Source organism: Onychostoma macrolepis, chromosome 16, assembly GCF_012432095.1.
Source record: "Onychostoma macrolepis isolate SWU-2019 chromosome 16, ASM1243209v1, whole genome shotgun sequence".
NCBI classification, from domain to species: domain Eukaryota; kingdom Metazoa; phylum Chordata; class Actinopteri; order Cypriniformes; family Cyprinidae; genus Onychostoma; species Onychostoma macrolepis.
This window is the reverse complement of record NC_081170.1, coordinates 2,462,259-2,480,728: the sequence shown is the minus strand read 5'-3', so window position 1 is coordinate 2,480,728 and position 18,470 is coordinate 2,462,259. Positions and strand designations below refer to the sequence as shown.

Here is an 18,470-nt window from a genome sequence, read left to right as displayed (position 1 = left end):
CAATGTTATATTTGACAAAAAAGCAACAATTTTGAAATGCATTGATGGTTGTATTTTTTTTTTTTTATGTTCCTATCAATGCTGTATAAGTTTTTTTAATGCATAATAATAGTAACCCTATAATAGTTTAAAATAGCTGTGATATATAACTATTTATTGACTGCAGAAATATTTTAATTCAGTACTCACCTTACCATAAAACACAATTGTTCACACACTATTCCAAAAAATATATATATATATTTTTAAATAATTATTGATTATTTCAAAGGGTTGCTAATGGCACATCATTTGGATATTTTCACGTCTGGGAAAAATGTGGGATTAAATGCTGATATCTGGAGTCGATCCACCTGTGTTGTTCTCCGGGTGATGTGGCGCATGTCCTGCAGGGGGCAGCAGTGGCGCTGAAGGGGGCCGGACTGAGCTGAAGGTGCGCGTTTCTCCTGCACTTCACTTCACTTCGCTTCACATCTTCATCTGCAGCGGACCATCATCTCTGGAGCTCTGCCGACAGACGCTTTTCTTCGCTCTTCTGTGTTGAAGACTCACGGTGATCGTGACTCGCGGGTGTCGCTCGCTAAATGCCGCTCGTGCGTTTCTGGAATCTGCAGGATTTGCCTTTTAATTTCTCTGAACGGGATATAATGTTCAGCTGGGACCGAGAGATGCACAAGTTCTCTTAACCACAGCAGTGATACAATGGGGAAACTTCACTCAAAACATGGTGAGTTACACATACCAGTTTATTGCTGATTATTGAGTTAAAGGAACTTTTCTGATTTTAATCTAGTTCTACAATTTAAATATAGATTTCAACTTTTTGTATTGTTTTTTTTTTAATTTTTTTAATTAATTTTCCTTAACTTTTTTCCTTAAGTGTTGAAAGGTAGAATTTGCCATTTGTTATTAGGCTAGCATATTATTATTTGTTAGCCTTTTAATAGGCTATTATTATTATTAATATTCTATTTGTTTATAAATAGAATCGAATACATCTCTGACAGACCAGCAGAATTAAAGTTCTAAGATTAGAAATGTCATTACATTAAGATTTTTACATCATGAAAGTAGCTTTGCTTTTCTCTGAGTACTGAAAAATGTCATTTCCATCATAAACGATATCAAAATCCCTCCTGAGGTCTTATGGATGTATAGGGAAATAGATCTTTAGGACAACTTTGATTAAACATACTCAAAATAATCAGAAAGCCATCCATTTATATATCATTTGGACGCATATTTTGCCAATGCATGCTCTTGAAATGCACATGCATAATTATGTTATGAATAATACTCAGATTTTTGTCTTTGTCATTGGGATGCAGCTTGCAAACGTCGGGAAAATCCTGAGGGTGAGTTTTGCATTTGACACAGTTTTGAGTCTATTTTTGTTATACATGAACTATTAATGGCTTGGATGTTGCAGAACAATTCCTAACGCTTTTCAAATCCACTTTCAGGGGATAGTTTTGTTGTGAACGGCATTATTTCTAGAAGAGGAGTTGAAGGCAGCGAAAGATATGACAACAGTCTGAAAGATTATAAGGTAAGAAATGCCTGCTTTTGTGCATTTGCATCTGTCTGGTTATCCATCATAAGGTGAGTTAAGGCTGCTCTGTGCCTGCTAAAAGATGCCTGCTCTGACCCACCTCAGCCCCTAGTATCACAGTACACAGTTGTAATTGCTGTGTGAATGCATTTATGCTTCCCTGAGCAGCAGTAAACAGTGTGTAAAGATGCCTAAATACCACTTCAGAAGCGCTTCTGTGCCACCTTTGTAGTGTAAATCTAGCAATACATCTGCATCTGTCTTCTAAAGCAGCATCCTAACTGAAATCGGATGCAATATCTGACCGTTCTACATACAAAAAAATGGAAAACCCAACTAATTTCAATCCATTTTCCAAAGGCTGTAACATATGCACTAGAAAATATAATGAACCAATATCAAGAATCAATCTATGCTGTTTTTTAGTTGATGCATGAACAAAACTTCATGAAACATTATTTGTAATGCAATAATCCTTGTGCCTGGTTACTTTTGATATGAAGCAAAGTCTCAGCTTTCAAATTCTGTCTATTTTATCATGAAATTCAAACAATAAATATGGTTTCGGTGCAATTTGGCATGACAGATTGCTGTAGCCTCACGTGAACTGATCATCTCTTGCTCTTTACTACTAGTTACAGCACAAAATAAACACGAACGAGCATCAGAAGGTGTTAAAAGAAACAGAACAACTGCAATGAACCATGCAATCAATTAAACAGTGTTTAACTGCAGAAAGACATCAATAAAACAGCTTGTAAACAATGTCATGTAAGAAAAGCCATTCAGTGACCATAAACGCAATAATTAACTAGAAAAATGAACTCTAGAAAGAAGCATTTTGCTAAATATATTGATTATATTTGAACTTAACGTGTTCTTCAATATCTAATGCATGTTTGAATAAATCCATAATGAACACAAGTTATAACATCCACCGTTTAAATGCTTATATTTCAATAATAAACTGGAGTAGAAAAATAATTATATCATTAAAAAGTTATTATAATATATTTATATTATAATAGGGGACAGCAGATGTAAATTAGCTATTAGCTAACTCTGGTTCAATTACTTCTAATTGTACATTGTCTCTGTAAAATAAACAATAAAATTAAATTAATATGTAATAATTTTAATTATAAATTATATTTTTATTATAACATTTTCAATTGCAATTTTGTATTACTTTTTTTAATGTTTGGTTACAAATATAATAAATATATATTTATTATATAAATGTTATAAATTATAATAAATTTTATGATAAAAATTGCCTTAATTTTTATTAAATTTTTTAATGTTTGTTTACAAATCACTTTAATTTAGTAATGTACCAACTGAGAGGGTTTATTGTGTAGTTAGTTGAGAGAGATATTTTGTCCTTGAAAAAAATTGACATGCACTGTACTTTATTGCCTATACATCCAAATGAATCGACTCGCAAAACTCAGATTGACTCATGAAATGTGTCTCAATACCCAGCCCTAGTTTGCTTGCCGCTAAGATTTACGATACATAGCTCAAAATAGCAGAAAATAGAAAAATGATTTTGGTTTTGTATGGTTGCAGTACATTATCGGATTGCTCTTTCCTTAAAGGATGCATGCAATGCTGCCTTAAAATTTGGCCCAAAAATGGTATCTTTGAGACTAGATTTGCTATGCTTTTATAAAAGTAACCCATGAAATCCCTGAGGCATCTCAGAATGAACTATTCAGCTGTGAGAGTTTTTTCCCTGTATCATGGTGGAATCGCTCAAGAATCCAGACGGGAGCTGCACCACAGCAGAAACAACTTGCGGTGAGCCCCACTGCCAAAGACCACATTCCCACTACCGAGAAATCATCATTACAGCGGCTGAAACAAACAGACGGGAGTGTGCGTTCACAGGGCCGTGCAGCGACACGTCCAGCTCCTCGCGAGGTGGAGAGCTGCTGTTGTTTTTGTCGTGTTTGGCAGCGAGACAGCGCCGCGGTGGTTGTTCTCCGGTGGGATTGATGGGTTTTGACGGGCTGTTCCCTGCGGCGAGGTTTGGCGGCAGGACTGTGACATCATTGGCGGGCGTTGAAGGTGCAAAAGTAGAGGCTTTTGCAATTGACAGCTGCATTAACTAACAGCTGAGAGTCACGGTTAGTGGCATGCATAACATCTGCGTGAACAGCGTTTGGATTATACAGTGACTTACAGGAGTGTCAGATGTCCAGATTGTCTTTTATATATGAGCAGTTAGCAAGAGTTTCGTCTCATTCTCCGACCACACAATGCTGCTATTTTCTGGCATTTTTCATAACCTGAGACAGTTTGACAGCCCTAACCTCAGTGATTAACAGCAAAGAATAACATGCCTCATGGCATACGTGTGTCAGTAATTCTGTTCACACTGTACATTTGAATATTGCAGTGATTTTAATGCACTTTTTATTGCACTTGTTCTGACAGAGATTTATTAGTGCCTCTCATTTAAACTTCAGTAATAAAAACTCTGTTAGAGCTTGTTTGAAACATTTCTGTGGAAGGGTTCAAACTGTCAAGGAATCATTTGTGACCCTGGACGACAAAACCAGTCTTAAGTGTTAATTTTTCAAAATTGAGATTTATACATAATCTGAAAGCTGAATAAATCAGCTTTCCATTGACGTATGGTTTGTTAGGATCGGGCAATATTTGGCTGAGATACAACTATTTTAAAATCTGGAATCTGAGGGTGCAAAAAAATCTAAATATTGAGAAAATCATCTTTAAAGTTGTCCAAATGAAGTTCTTAGCAATGCATGTTACTAATCAAAAATTAAGTTTTGATGTATTTATGGGAGGAAATTTACAAAATATCTTCATGGAACATGATCTTTACTTAATATCCTAATGATTTTTGGCATAAAAACAAAATCAATAATTTTGACCCATACAATGTATTGTTGGCTATTGCTACAAATATACCCCAGCGACTTAAGACTGGTTTTGTGCTCCAGGGTGACATTTCAAAAGTCTTTGACTTGATTCCTTGAATTGGACCGAAATCAAACAAATTGACTCACCTTAACAAGTTAGTTTGATTCATTTCTGTGGATGGGTTCAAACTGTCCATTTCAAAGCATCAGTTCAAAATACAATCACAGAAATCTCCGAATTGATTCATTGAAATGGACAGAAATTTAAAGAAATTAAGTAGTTTGTTTGATTCATTTCTATAGTCTATAGGTTCAAGCTGTCAAGAATCAATTCAAAACTCAATCTCAGAAGTCTCTGAATCAATTAACTGAAGTAGACTGAATTCATAAGAATAAATCAAACCAACTTTAACAGGAAGTTTGTTTGATTAATTTCCGTGGATGGAATCAATTCAAAATCTCAAAAAAATTGATTCATTGAAATGAACAGAAATTCACAAGAATGAATCATACAGACTCTAACAAGTTTGTTTAAATTATTTCAGTGGATGGACTCAAACTGTCCGTTTTAAAGATTCAATTATTATGAACAGAAATTCACAGGAACGGAGGTAGTTTGAATCATTTCTCTAGATGCGTTCAAAATATCCGTTTCAAAGAATCAATTCAAAATTCACTCTCAAAAATGCTCTGAATTGATTCTTTGAAATGAACAGAAGTTCACAGGAATGAATCGAACCAACTCTAACAAGTTTGTTTGATTCGTTTCTGTGGATGGTTTCAAACGGTCCATTTCAATGAATCAGTTCAATGAATCAGTCTCAAAAAACTGATTCGTTGAAATGGACAGAAGCTGATGCGTCTCATTATGTCAGACTCTCACCTGCGGTTTTGCGTCATTTCAATTAGTCTCACGCTGAAGGACGTCATAGTAAAAGACTCTAACTGATGATTAACCTGAAGCCTTATAAAAGCCCTTCTCCTCATGAATGGGAAAGTTATTTGGGAAAATCTGACAGCGGCCTTGAAGGGAAACCACCGGCGGCGGCGCGGGACACGTCATGTGTCATTAATGGGCAGGTCCAGGGTTTGACTTCTTCAAAGTTTTGGCTCTGATTTGTGTTTTGTCAGTCGTCAAGTAGCTGAAAGACTCTTTGAAACTGTGAGCAAGCGAGCGAGAGACTTTTGATTCGTGATAAGACGCGTTTAGGTTGTTTATTTAGGGTGGATGAAGTGAAAGAGGCACTTTCAGACTAGAGCTTTTGATGTGAGTCCATTTCAGGTCAGCGTTTGGTTGAAGTGAAACTCTGGTTTGGACCAAACAATCAAACCACGAGTCACTTGATTGAACTAGTTTTGTTGCATAACATGTTGCAGTTTAGATCACAACAAGCATCTTCTTGTGATGCCATACCGCTTTTGAAATTTCATTGCAAATGAATCATACTGTGCAATTTCTATGTCTAAGCAAACAAAACAAATGCATGTGTTCTGAAAGACTCATGAATGCTACATGCATGAACATTTCATAAAATTAAGCAAAGTTGCAATGATTTTGCAAATGCATTTGTTCAGACAGATGTTTTAAAAGTGTCTCTCATTTACTCAACTTCAGTAGTAAACACGCTTGGAATTAGTTTGATTTATTTCTCTGAATTGGTTCAAACAGTTCATTTCATTGAATCAATTCAAAACTCTGAATTGATTCTTTGAAATGGACTGAAGTGAATCAAATCGATTCTTAATGTGAAAGGGTCAAACAATCAAACCACGAGTCACTTGATTGAACTAGTCTTGTTGCAGTTTAGATCACAACAAGCATTTTCTTCGCTTTTGGATTTTCATTGCAAATTAATCTGTAGTTTCTCATATTGTGTGTATTTACGTCTAAGCAATCAAAACAAAAGCTGAATTAGGCTCGTGAATCATGCTATCTAATCTGCTCTTTGTGATTTTTGAAAACATAGTAATCACAGGTTTGTTCTGCCATGTTTATTCTGCAGTAAACAGAATCCTTGTTAACAATGTGTTGATGAGTTGCAGGGATGAATAGTTATCGTTGTGGGAGCGGAGCGTGTTTGATTGAAGGTTTTTTGGAGTCGCTTCATTCGGTTTCCAGTGATCAGCAACCTGTGAACCGTGTATTATATGTACATGAAGAGTTCACATTTTATCATCATTTACTGACTCTCATATTGTTCCAACCCCATATTATGATTGTTGTTTGTCATGAAGCATAAAGAAGATCCTGAGCAGATTATCAAAGCTTTTGTTTTCCACTTACCTAAAGTGGATGGTGAATTTTACCACCAAGTTCCTATAAAGTACACAAGAAGTCTCATATACTCTATTTTCTGTAAAATAAGTTGCATTGGGTCAAAATTGCACTGTTGAGAGAAAAAAACATTGGTGTGTAAATCACACTCTAATATTGCATTCAGAAAGAATGTTAAATACTGGCAAATAAAACAAAACACTAAACGAGTATTTTAGTTCCCTCTTTCCACAAATCAGTTCATTTGAATGCTATTGAGAACAGAACAGCGATTAAAAATATAAGTTTAAACTAGACACAGTTCATTCATTCATGCATTCGTTATAAACAATATTTATTAAAAATGAATATTCATTTATTATAACAATTGATATATTTATTATATGTGACCCTGAACACAAAACCAGTCTTAAGTCGCTGGGGTATATTTGTAGCAATAGCCAACAATACATTGTATGGGTCAAAATTATCAATTTTTTTTAATGCCAAAAATCATTAGGATATTAAGTAATATCTTCCATGAAGATATTTTGTAAATGTCTTACCGTAAATGTATCAAAACTTCATTTTTGATTAGTAATATGCATTGCTAAGAACTTCATTTGGACAACTTTAAAGGCAATTTCTCAATATTTAGATTTTTTTGCACCCTCAGATTCCAGATTTTCAAATAGTTGTATCTCGGACAAATATTGTCCGATCATAACAAGCTATACATCAATGGAAAGATTATTTATTCAGTTTTCAGAAGATGTATAAATCACAATTTCGAAAAATTAGTTTTGTCGTCCAGGGTCACATATGTGTTGTTTCGTGTGTTTGACATTAATTGCATAATATAAGTCACTTTAGAAAATAAGATACAGCACGTTTCAGATGATTAAAAACCTGGCTTATATTCAGGAAAATACAGTAATCATGTACATTAAGTACATCATGTGACTTGTGAGTGAGAGTAAATGATGACCAAATATGAATTTTTTTTTGAATAAAGATGAGTCCACTGAGCTCTTGAAGTTTAGTCTGGATAAAACAGCAAAGTAAATATTTATTTCTGCTAATCTATTCTATTTGATGCACCATCATGTTTTGAATGAGTTTATTTCTTTCTCAGATGTCTCTGTTTCTAGCGAGGAATCATGCCGTGCTGGTTTCTGATGCAGTTGAGCTGGTTTAAGTTATTTTCCAGAACTCATAAAAAAATATACTTTTATAGACTGTCCACATGTCATTTCTCTTTGATGTTAAAACGACTCCATAAATTCCTAGTTGCCATAATTTCCTCTGATTAAAGTCATTCAGTTGAGGTGATTTTGCCACCCACCTCTCGGGATGCTTGGACATTTGTCGAGCCGTTTGTAGTGTTGTATTGTCCTGACAAGTGCGGTTTGACTTTGCACCCCAGAGTTCCTCTAAATGAACTGAAAGCAGACACCTCCACACGGACTGATGCTCGTGCCCGCGGCAGACAGAGAAGATACATAATCTGACACTCAGTGTTTAGGAATCTCTGTAAGGATGACGTGTTTCTGGATTACATCGAGTGAAGTATATGAGTGCTTTGTTCCTACCTCACCTTGCTTATTGTGTCAAAGCAGCTTTGCAGTAATAAACTGGAAAATAACAGAGTAAAAGTGATTCTGTCAAATTAAAGGAATAGTTCACCCAAAAATGAAATTTGGTGAACATTTGCTCTAGCCAAAATGTAGAAATTTTTTTAGAAATGTGTCGCTGCATCAGTGTCTCAGCAATGGATGCTCTGCAGTGAATGGGTGCCGTCAGAATGAGAGTCCAAACAGCTGATAAAAACATTCACACCACTCCAGTCCATCAGTTAACATCTGGAGAAGACAAAAGCTGAAACAAATCCAGCATTAAGATGTTTTTAGCTAAAATACGAGTCCATAATCCATAATAAAGCTTCCTCCAGTGAAAAAGTGTTCTGGTCTGAATCAGGAGAGAAATCTGCACAGATCAAGCACCGTTTACAAGCCAAAACAGCTCGAAACAAATATGTGGCTGGATTTTGATGCGAGAGACAACAGGAGATGCACTTTTTCACTGGAGGAAGCGTTATTATGAGTTATGGACTCGTATTTTAGTGCTCATGTTTTTATCAGCTGTTTGGACTCTCATTCTGACGGCACCCATTCACTTTGTTGAGACACTGATGCAATGCTACGTTTCTCTAAATCTGATGCAGAAACACACTCATGCTAATCTTGGATAGCCTGAGGATTAGTACATTTTCAGCTAATTTTCATGTTTACGTGTGAACTAGTAGACATTTATCCAGATGCACAGTGTTACTTGATTTACATTTTGTTTAGTGAATTTGTCGCTAAAATAAACACCACCATAAGCTGCACATTCATGATTGAATGTTCATTGCATACATTTATTCAAAGAACTTTGTTGAAAAGCAACGATGGCAGAGTTGGAATGAGATGGAATTATTTTCTGGCTTCAGATGCTGCTGAAACCGCTTAATTTGCGCTACACCCAGAACATTCCTTGAAGTTAATGGAAAAGGGGGAGTGTGTCCAATAATTGTGTCTTGCCGCCTTTTAAAGTCAGCTTTAGGATTTGGGAGGCAGGTAAAATCCTGATGGCCGCAGATTAGAAAAGGGCCAGATCCCCTCCCCCCCGGCCCATTGTCAGGGAAGCGGAGGGAATGGGATTCTTGAGCTGCCTGGCCACGACTTCAAAGCTTGGAGCTGGGAGTTATTAAAGCTCTCTGATAGCACTGGAGCCACGGGTTCATGTGCCACGGATCTGGGGGAAGGGCGGACGGACGGACGGAGACAGACGGCTGAGTATCCCGAGGGTTTTCCTGGTGTGGAGCTCCTGAGTATTAACTCTGAAAGCCATTTGTGTTCAGTGAGCAATAATGAGCTCGTTAGCTGCTGTCAGATGTTTCTTTGAAGGAAGATCATGTCGTTCCAAACCTGAATGCATCTTGATTCAGGGTCATTATTGTTAACTAAAGCTAAAACCATAATAATAATAAAAAATATACTTTTTAATATATATATATATATATATATATATATATATATGAAAAATATACATTTGATTTGATTTTCTAGTTTATTTCTTATTTCTAGTACATTTCTCATTTTCATTTTAAGTACTAAAATAAAAATACAAATAAAAACAATTTTAAAAAGTTTCATTATTTGAGAAAATAAAATTATAAAATTATATATTATATACATCTAAGGCAACATTTCTCATGTTTATTTAGTTTAAGTAGCCTACTAAAATAACTAAAACTAAATTAACTAAATCCAAAATAATTAATTTAAATAAAATATATTTAAAATTAATTTCTAAGGCAGCATTTCTCATTTTGTTTTAGTTTAAGTACTAAAATATCTAAATCTGAACCAATTAAAAAATTATTCATAGAAATAAAATATTAAAATATAATTTTTATAGTTATGTAAAATAACTATAAAATAACCAAACCAAATTTCATTAACTGAAATAAAATGAACATTAACTAAAAGAAAATAATAAAAAACTATATTTTATATCAGCCATTTGCCAAGACAACATTTCTAATTTTTGTGAAGTTTAAGCACTAAAATAACCAAAACTAATAGACGTGTTAAAAAAATAATAATAAAAATGTTAAAAACATAACTTATTAAAACTTTAACTTAAATTACAATGAAAACAGAAGCTGTAAAAGTAAATTCAAATTCAAAATATTAACAGAAACTGTAATAGCATATTACTGCTTCTAAAATAACACTCTTGTGCAGCTTTTTTCCTGTATAACTATTAACGTTTAGCTGCAAAAATGACAAAAAATGTAATTAAAGTAATGCACCTTCTAAAGTTATATGATAGTTTTGTATGAAGAAATCTGTTTTATTTTAGAGCTTCTTGTCAAAATTTGTGCCTGTTCCTCACATAAAGATAATATGTAACTTCAGAAGACTAAAATACAGTGTTCAGTGCATATGAATCATCTGCTTTATGCTCCTTTTTAGAGTCACTATTGTAGGGAAAATAACAGTTCATTAAAATTTGTCTTTCATGTTGCATATGGGCTTGGAACAACATGACATATTAAAATTTTTCTTTCTGAAAGTTTTGCTCTTCAGATTAAAGCAGGTTGAGTGAAAGGAGCGAAACAGCAGGAGCTGCACATGGGGTAATTACGGACTTGGACACAGAGGTGACTGTTGGCTGATCAAAGACGTTCCCTGAAAAAACACAGCCTTTGTTTTTGTTCCTGAAGGAGACGGCGATAGGGAAAGAATGAGTTGGCTGGTTTTGAGAGAGGCGAGTTTGACGGATCATTGCAGGTGTTTGGCTCTTACCTGTATAAACACCTGGCACGGGGCTAGAGAGATCTTCAGAGGTGAGATCAAAATGACCAGTCCAAATGAGCAGCCAAAATAGCAGCAGCGGCTCAGAATGTTGTTGGAAAGCCGGGACAAGAGGCTTCTCTGTGAAAAACCAGCACAGAAAGCACTGAGGTGGAGACTCTCCATGCCTTCTTAAGGAGGCGGCCTGTGAGGCCTCAGTGTGCTTCAACACTGGAAACATCAACAGTCTGCTGCACACTGCCTGCTTCTTCAGCCCAATAATGACACACGCGCTCGCTTCAACCTTTCAACGCCCCTTTCATCTTAAACGTTCCCAGGCGTGAAGCCGCTGATGCCAGTGAAGTAGGACCAATCTGATAGAAATGGAGCGGGGAAACATAACAGAGTCAGAATGAGTGTGAAATTGGCTATGACGCAGGAAGTTGAAATGGAATTTGAATTGGAATTAACTGAAGTAAATTCTACTTCCTGCCTAAGTAAAATCAGTAAAATTAGAAGTAATCAGTAAAATTAGAGCATTCTGGTAAATAAAAATGGTCCATAAAAAAAGATATTGCAATTTTGTATAGTGAAGATAATGATTAATGCAATAATTTATAATTAATTTATAATTAAAGATACAATTTTATTTAAATGAAATTATGAACAGTAAATCATGAAATAAATTATACATGAAATTTATAAATGTGGAAATTTCATTATATGTATTGTGTATATATAATTATATAAATGTAAATAATTAATGTTAACAAAAATATATAGTTATATACAATAATGAGGTCATTTATAATGAATTTATAATTATTAATAATTAAAGATACATATTTAAATGAAATTATGTACTGTAAGTCATAGTTTAAATTATGAATGATGACATTTGTAAATAATCAATGTTAACAATTAATTATAATAATGAAATAATTTAATGAATTTATAATTAAAAATTCAGAAGAAATTTGTATATGAATGAAATAATGTGTGCAATGGCTTCAAAATTCAAGTTTAAGTTATGAAAGTGAAAGTAATTTATATTGAACAAGGTGTTATAGTCTCTTTACGTGATTTTAAACATTATATTATTGTGCAGTAAATAGTAATATAAATTATAAATAAAATATATGAGTTATGAAATTTCATTTATATATATATATATATATATATATATATATAACAATTATAAGTATTTGAGTGGTGCAATTTTTATAATGAAGATATGAAATTATAATTAAAAATGAAATGTTATATCAATGAAATAAATCATTATATTAATTAAATGTATAAATTATGAAATAATTCATATTTTTTCTATATGTGTAATTCTATATATATATTTAATACATTTAATATAAATGTGATCCTGGACGACAAAACCAGTCTTAAGTGTTAACTTTTCAAAATTGAGATTTATGCATCATCTGAAAGCTGAATAAAGCTTTCCATTGATGTATGGTTTGTTAGGATTGGACAATATTTGGCTGAGATACAACTATTTGAAAATCTGGAATCTGAGGGTGCAAAAAAATCTAAATATTGAGAAAATCTCCTTTAAAGTTGTTCAAATGAAGTTCTTAGCGATGCATATTACTAATCAAAAATGAAGTTTTGATATATTTATGGTAAGAAATTTACAAAATATCTTCATGGAACATGATCTTTACTTAATATCCTAATGATTTTTGGCATAAAAGAAAAATCGATAATTTTGACACGTACAATGTAGTTTTGGCTATTGCTACAAATATACCCCAGCGACTTAAGACTGGTTTTGTGGTCCAGGGTCACAAATACACATTTATAAAAAATATCACTATATATATATATATATATATATATATATATATATATATATATATATATATATATATATATATATATATATATATATATATATATATATATATATATATATATAAAAGTTACATATTTTTAACATTATTTACATCATGTTTCTTATATATCTCGTATGTTGTGTGTATGAGCATGCTAAACCGAAGTTTGCAAGATCTTAAAGTTATTTGCTTTGTCCTTTTTAAACCATGGCCAAGCTAAACTCCTAAAATATAATGATTATTTCCCAAAACATGGAGAGGGTGACATGATCCCTCAGATATAACAGGCCCTGATGGATGACGTCAGTCTTAATCGTCCCAGTGGCACAACCTGTAAATATGAGGATGTTTCTTCAAAGTGGACTGGTTCTGTAATCTCATGTTTACGTTGAGAAATCAGATTTCTCACCTCAACAGAGCTGTGTATTTTCTTGTTTTAGTTGGGCTGGCTCGCTCTCTGGCATCTCCTCCTCACATGTTCGCTTTGAATCAGCGGTATTTGCTTTGGCAGCGTGTGGTGGATATCTGGCCTGTTTAAGAGCGTCACATTCAACGACATCTTTCTCCCTCTGCTTTTCTCTTACACTTCTGGAGAAACTCTATTGTCTTGATGGAGCTGAACTACACTATTGGCTCGACGTCGCGACTTCGTTTAATAGCCGACATTCTCCTGGTAGATACTGCTGTGGTGGTCTCGAGGAAAACTAAGACGGTATTCGGGGTTTTGAGGCGACTTGGGTTTGTCTTTTGACGTTGGCGGGCCGTGAGCCTTCATCTCTGAATGAGAAGCATGTGGCCGCCGTCCAGAACAGCGGGCTCTTTCAGCGCGGCCCCTGCAGACATCTGTTTCTGGTTTGTACAGCAGAAATCCTCAAGCTCGCCGTGGGGCGACCGGGGGCCGATAAGGGCCTGTTTTTCTGAAAGCTTTGAGGTGGTGGGGCGCGATGAAGGGAGTTGTTTTGGGGGGAACAGCGAGTGTTCAGTAGATGTGGCACTGACAGGTTGGTTTTGTTCTCTTTTTCTTTATTCCAGATTGGTGAGTTTTAACAAATGCATAGTAATATCCTAGCAGCGCACTGGCGAGTTTATCATGAGCGCAAAACGTCAACTTATGGACTGCATTCAGAATGACTGGTTTTGTCGTATGTGTGCTGTCTGTTTTTTATGGAAGCTTGTTTAAATCATGTATTGCATGTTTTTATCTCACAATTCTGACTTTTTTTTCCCCCTCGCAGTTCTAAGTTCAGATTTCACAATTGTGAGAAAAAATGTCAGAATTGTGAGATGATTACTCAGTATTTTGTGAGATGATTACTCAGATGATTAGTCAGATTTGCAAGATATAAACTCACAATTGCGAGATATAATCTTGTAAATTCTGAAAAAAAGAAGATATGAGATATAAAGTCAGAAGTATGAGATATAAAGTCAGAAGTATGAGATATAAAGTCAGAAGTATGAGATATAAAGTCAGAAGTATGAGATATAAAGTCAGAATTATTAAATATAAACTCAGAATCGCGAGAAACTCAAAATAATGAGATATAAAGTCAGAATTGAGAGCTACAAAAGTCAGAGTTGTGAGATATAAAGTCAGAGTTGTGAGATATAAAGTCAGAGTTGTGAGATATAAAGTCAGAGTTGTGAGATATAAAGTCAGAGTTGTGAGATATAAAGTCAGAGTTGTGAGATATAAAGTCAGAGTTGTGAGATATAAAGTCAGAATTGTGAGATATAAAGTCAGAGTTGTGAGATATAAAGTCAGAATTGTGAGATATATAAAGTCAGAATTGGGATATATAAAGTCAGAATTGAGATATATAAAGTCAGAAGTGTGAGATATATAAAGTCAGAAGTGTGAGATATATAAAGTCAGAAGTGTGAGATATATAAAGTCAGAAGTGTGAGATATATAAAGTCAGAAGTGTGAGATATATAAAGTCAGAAGTGTGAGATATATAAAGTCAGAAGTGTGAGATATATAAAGTCAGAAGTGTGAGATATATAAAGTCAGAAGTGTGAGATATATAAAGTCAGAAGTGTGAGATATATAAAGTCAGAAGTGTGAGATATATAAAGTCAGAAGTGTGAGATATAAACTCAGAATTATTAAATATAAACTCAGAATCAGAAACTCAAAATAATGAGATATAAAGTCAGAATTGAGATATATAAAGTCAGAGTTGTGAGATATATAAAGTCAGAGTTGTGAGATATATAAAATCAGAAGTGTGAGATATAAAGTCAGAAGTTGTGAGATATAAAGTCAGAATTATTAAATATAAACTCAGAATTATTAAATATAAACTCAGAATTATTAAATATAAACTCAGAATTATTAAATATAAACTCAGAATTATTAAATATAAACTCAGAATTATTAAATATAAACTCAGAATCGCGAGAAACTCAAAATAATGAGATATAAAGTCAGAGTGTGAGATATAAAGTCAGAGGTGTGAGATATAAAGTCAGAGGTGTGAGATATAAAGTCAGAGGTGTGAGATATATAAAGTCAGAGTTGTGAGATATATAAAGTCAGAGTGTGAGATATATAAAGTCAGAAGTGTGAGATATATAAAGTCAGAAGTGTGAGATATATAAAGTCAGAAGTGTGAGATATATAAAGTCAGAAGTGTGAGATATATAAAGTCAGAGTTGTGAGATATAAAGTCAGAGTTGTGAGATATAAAGTCAGAGTTGTGAGATATAAAGTCAGAGGTGTGAGATATAAAGTCAGAGGTGTGAGATATAAAGTCAGAGGTGTGAGATATAAAGTCAGAGGTGTGAGATATAAAGTCAGAGGTGTGAGATATAAAGTCAGAGGTGTGAGATATAAAGTCAGAGGTGTGAGATATAAAGTCAGAGGTGTGAGATATAAAGTCAGAATCATGAGAAACTCAAAATAATGAGATATAAAGTCAGAATTGAGAGCTATAAAGTCAGAATTGGGATATATAAAGTCAGAATTGAGATATATAAAATCAGAAGTGTGAGATATATAAAGTCAGAAGTGTGAGATATATAAAGTCAGAAGTGTGAGATATATAAAGTCAGAAGTGTGAGATATATAAAGTCAGAAGTGTGAGATATATAAAGTCAGAAGTGTGAGATATATAAAGTCAGAAGTGTGAGATATAAAGTCAGAAGTGTGAGATATATAAAGTCAGAAGTGTGAGATATATAAAGTCAGAAGTGTGAGATATATAAAGTCAGAAGTGTGAGATATATAAAGTCAGAAGTGTGAGATATATAAAGTCAGAAGTGTGAGATATATAAAGTCAGAAGTGTGAGATATATAAAGTCAGAAGTGTGAGATATAAACTCAGAATTATTAAATATAAACTCAGAATCATGAAACTCAAAATAATGAGATATAAAGTCAGAATTGAGAGCTATAAAGTCAGAATTGGGATATATAAAATCAGAATTGAGATATATAAAATCAGAAGTGTGAGATATATAAAGTCAGAAGTGTGAGATATATAAAGTCAGAATTATTAAATATAAACTCAGAATCATGAAACTCAAAATAATGAGATATAAAGTCAGAGTTGTGAGATATAAAGTCAGAGTTGTGAGATATAAAGTCAGAGTTGTGAGATATAAAGTCAGAGGTGTGAGATATAAAGTCAGAGGTGTGAGATATAAAGTCAGAGGTGTGAGATATAAAGTCAGAGGTGTGAGATATAAAGTCAGAGGTGTGAGATATAAAGTCAGAGGTGTGAGATATATAAAGTCAGAGGTGTGAGATATATAAAGTCAGAAGTGTGAGATATATAAAGTCAGAAGTGTGAGATATATAAAGTCAGAAGTGTGAGATATATAAAGTCAGAAGTGTGAGATATATAAAGTCAGAAGTGTGAGATATATAAAGTCAGAAGTGTGAGATATATAAAGTCAGAAGTGTGAGATATAAAGTCAGAGGTGTGAGATATAAAGTCAGAATCGCGAGAAACTCAAAATAATGAGATATAAAGTCAGAATTGAGAGCTATAAAGTCAGAATTGGGATATATAAAATCAGAATTGAGATATATAAAATCAGAAGTGTGAGATATATAAAGTCAGAAGTGTGAGATATATAAAGTCAGAATTATTAAATATAAACTCAGAATCGCGAGAAACTCAAAATAATGAGATATAAAGTCAGAGTTGTGAGATATAAAGTCAGAGTTGTGAGATATAAAGTCAGAGTTGTGAGATATAAAGTCAGAGTTGTGAGATATAAAGTCAGAGTTGTGAGATATAAAGTCAGAGTTGTGAGATATAAAGTCAGAGTTGTGAGATATAAAGTCAGAGTTGTGAGATATAAAGTCAGAGTTGTGAGATATAAAGTCAGAGGTGTGAGATATAAAGTCAGAGGTGTGAGATATAAAGTCAGAGGTGTGAGATATAAAGTCAGAGGTGTGAGATATAAAGTCAGAGGTGTGAGATATAAAGTCAGAGGTGTGAGATATAAAGTCAGAGGTGTGAGATATAAAGTCAGAGGTGTGAGATATAAAGTCAGAATCATGAGAAACTCAAAATAATGAGATATAAAGTCAGAATTGAGAGCTATAAAGTCAGAATTGGGATATATAAAATCAGAATTGAGATATATAAAATCAGAAGTGTGAGATATATAAAGTCAGAAGTGTGAGATATATAAAGTCAGAAGTGTGAGATATATAAAGTCAGAAGTGTGAGATATATAAAGTCAGAAGTGTGAGATATAAACTCAGAATTATTAAATATAAACTCAGAATCGCGAGAAACTCAAAATAATGAGATATAAAGTCAGAGTTGTGAGATATAAAGTCAGAGTTGTGAGATATAAAGTCAGAGTTGTGAGATATAAAGTCAGAGTTGTGAGATATAAAGTCAGAGTTGTGAGATATAAAGTCAGAGTTGTGAGATATAAAGTCAGAGTTGTGAGATATAAAGTCAGAGTTGTGAGATATAAAGTCAGAGTTGTGAGAAACTCAAAATAATGAGATATAAAGTCAGAATTGAGAGCTATAAAGTCAGAATTGAGAGCTATAAAGTCAGAATTGAGAGCTATAAAGTCAGAAGTGAGAGCTATAAAGTCAGAATTGGGATGTTTAAAGTCAGAAGTGTGAGATGTATAAAGTCAGAAGTGTGAGATGTATAAAGTCAGAAGTGTGAGATGTATAAAGTCAGAGTTGTGAGATGTATAAAGTCAGAATTGGGATGAATAAAGTCAGAAGTGTGAGATGTATAAAGTCAGAAATGAGAGCTATAAAGTCAGAAGTGAGAGCTATAAAGTCAGAATTGGGATGTATAAAGTCAGAAGTGTGAGATGTATAAAGTCAGAAGTGTGAGATGTATAAAGTCAGAAGTGTGAGATGTATAAAGTCAGAAGTGTGAGATGTATAAAGTCAGAAGTGTGAGATGTATAAAGTCAGAAGTGTGAGATGTATAAAGTCAGAGTTGTGAGATGTATAAAGTCAGAAGTATGAGATGTAAAGTCAGAAGTATGAGATGTAAAGTCAGAAGTATGAGATGTAAAGTCAGAAGTATGAGATGTAAAGTCAGAAGTATGAGATGTAAAGTCAGAAGTATGAGATGTAAAGTCAGA

At 33.6% G+C, this 18,470-nt stretch overlaps 1 protein-coding gene across 2 annotated transcripts in view; it reads left to right on the top strand.

Annotated features, from left to right (window-relative positions):
- Positions 1 to 444: 444 nt before the first annotated feature.
- nkd2b (NKD inhibitor of WNT signaling pathway 2b) overlaps positions 445 to 18,470 on the top strand; it is a 56,688-nt gene continuing 38,662 nt past the window's right edge. Inside the window, exons 1-3 of one of the 2 annotated variants that reach the window (XM_058747075.1) lie at positions 445 to 727; positions 1,329 to 1,355; positions 1,464 to 1,549. In XM_058747075.1, the coding sequence (XP_058603058.1) occupies positions 703 to 727; positions 1,329 to 1,355; positions 1,464 to 1,549 (138 nt within the window). In that variant the 5' untranslated portion in view covers positions 445 to 702. Of the gene's footprint in view, positions 728 to 1,301; positions 1,356 to 1,463; positions 1,550 to 18,470 lie in introns of both variants that reach the window. The other variant, XM_058747074.1, reaches the window with a different exon arrangement.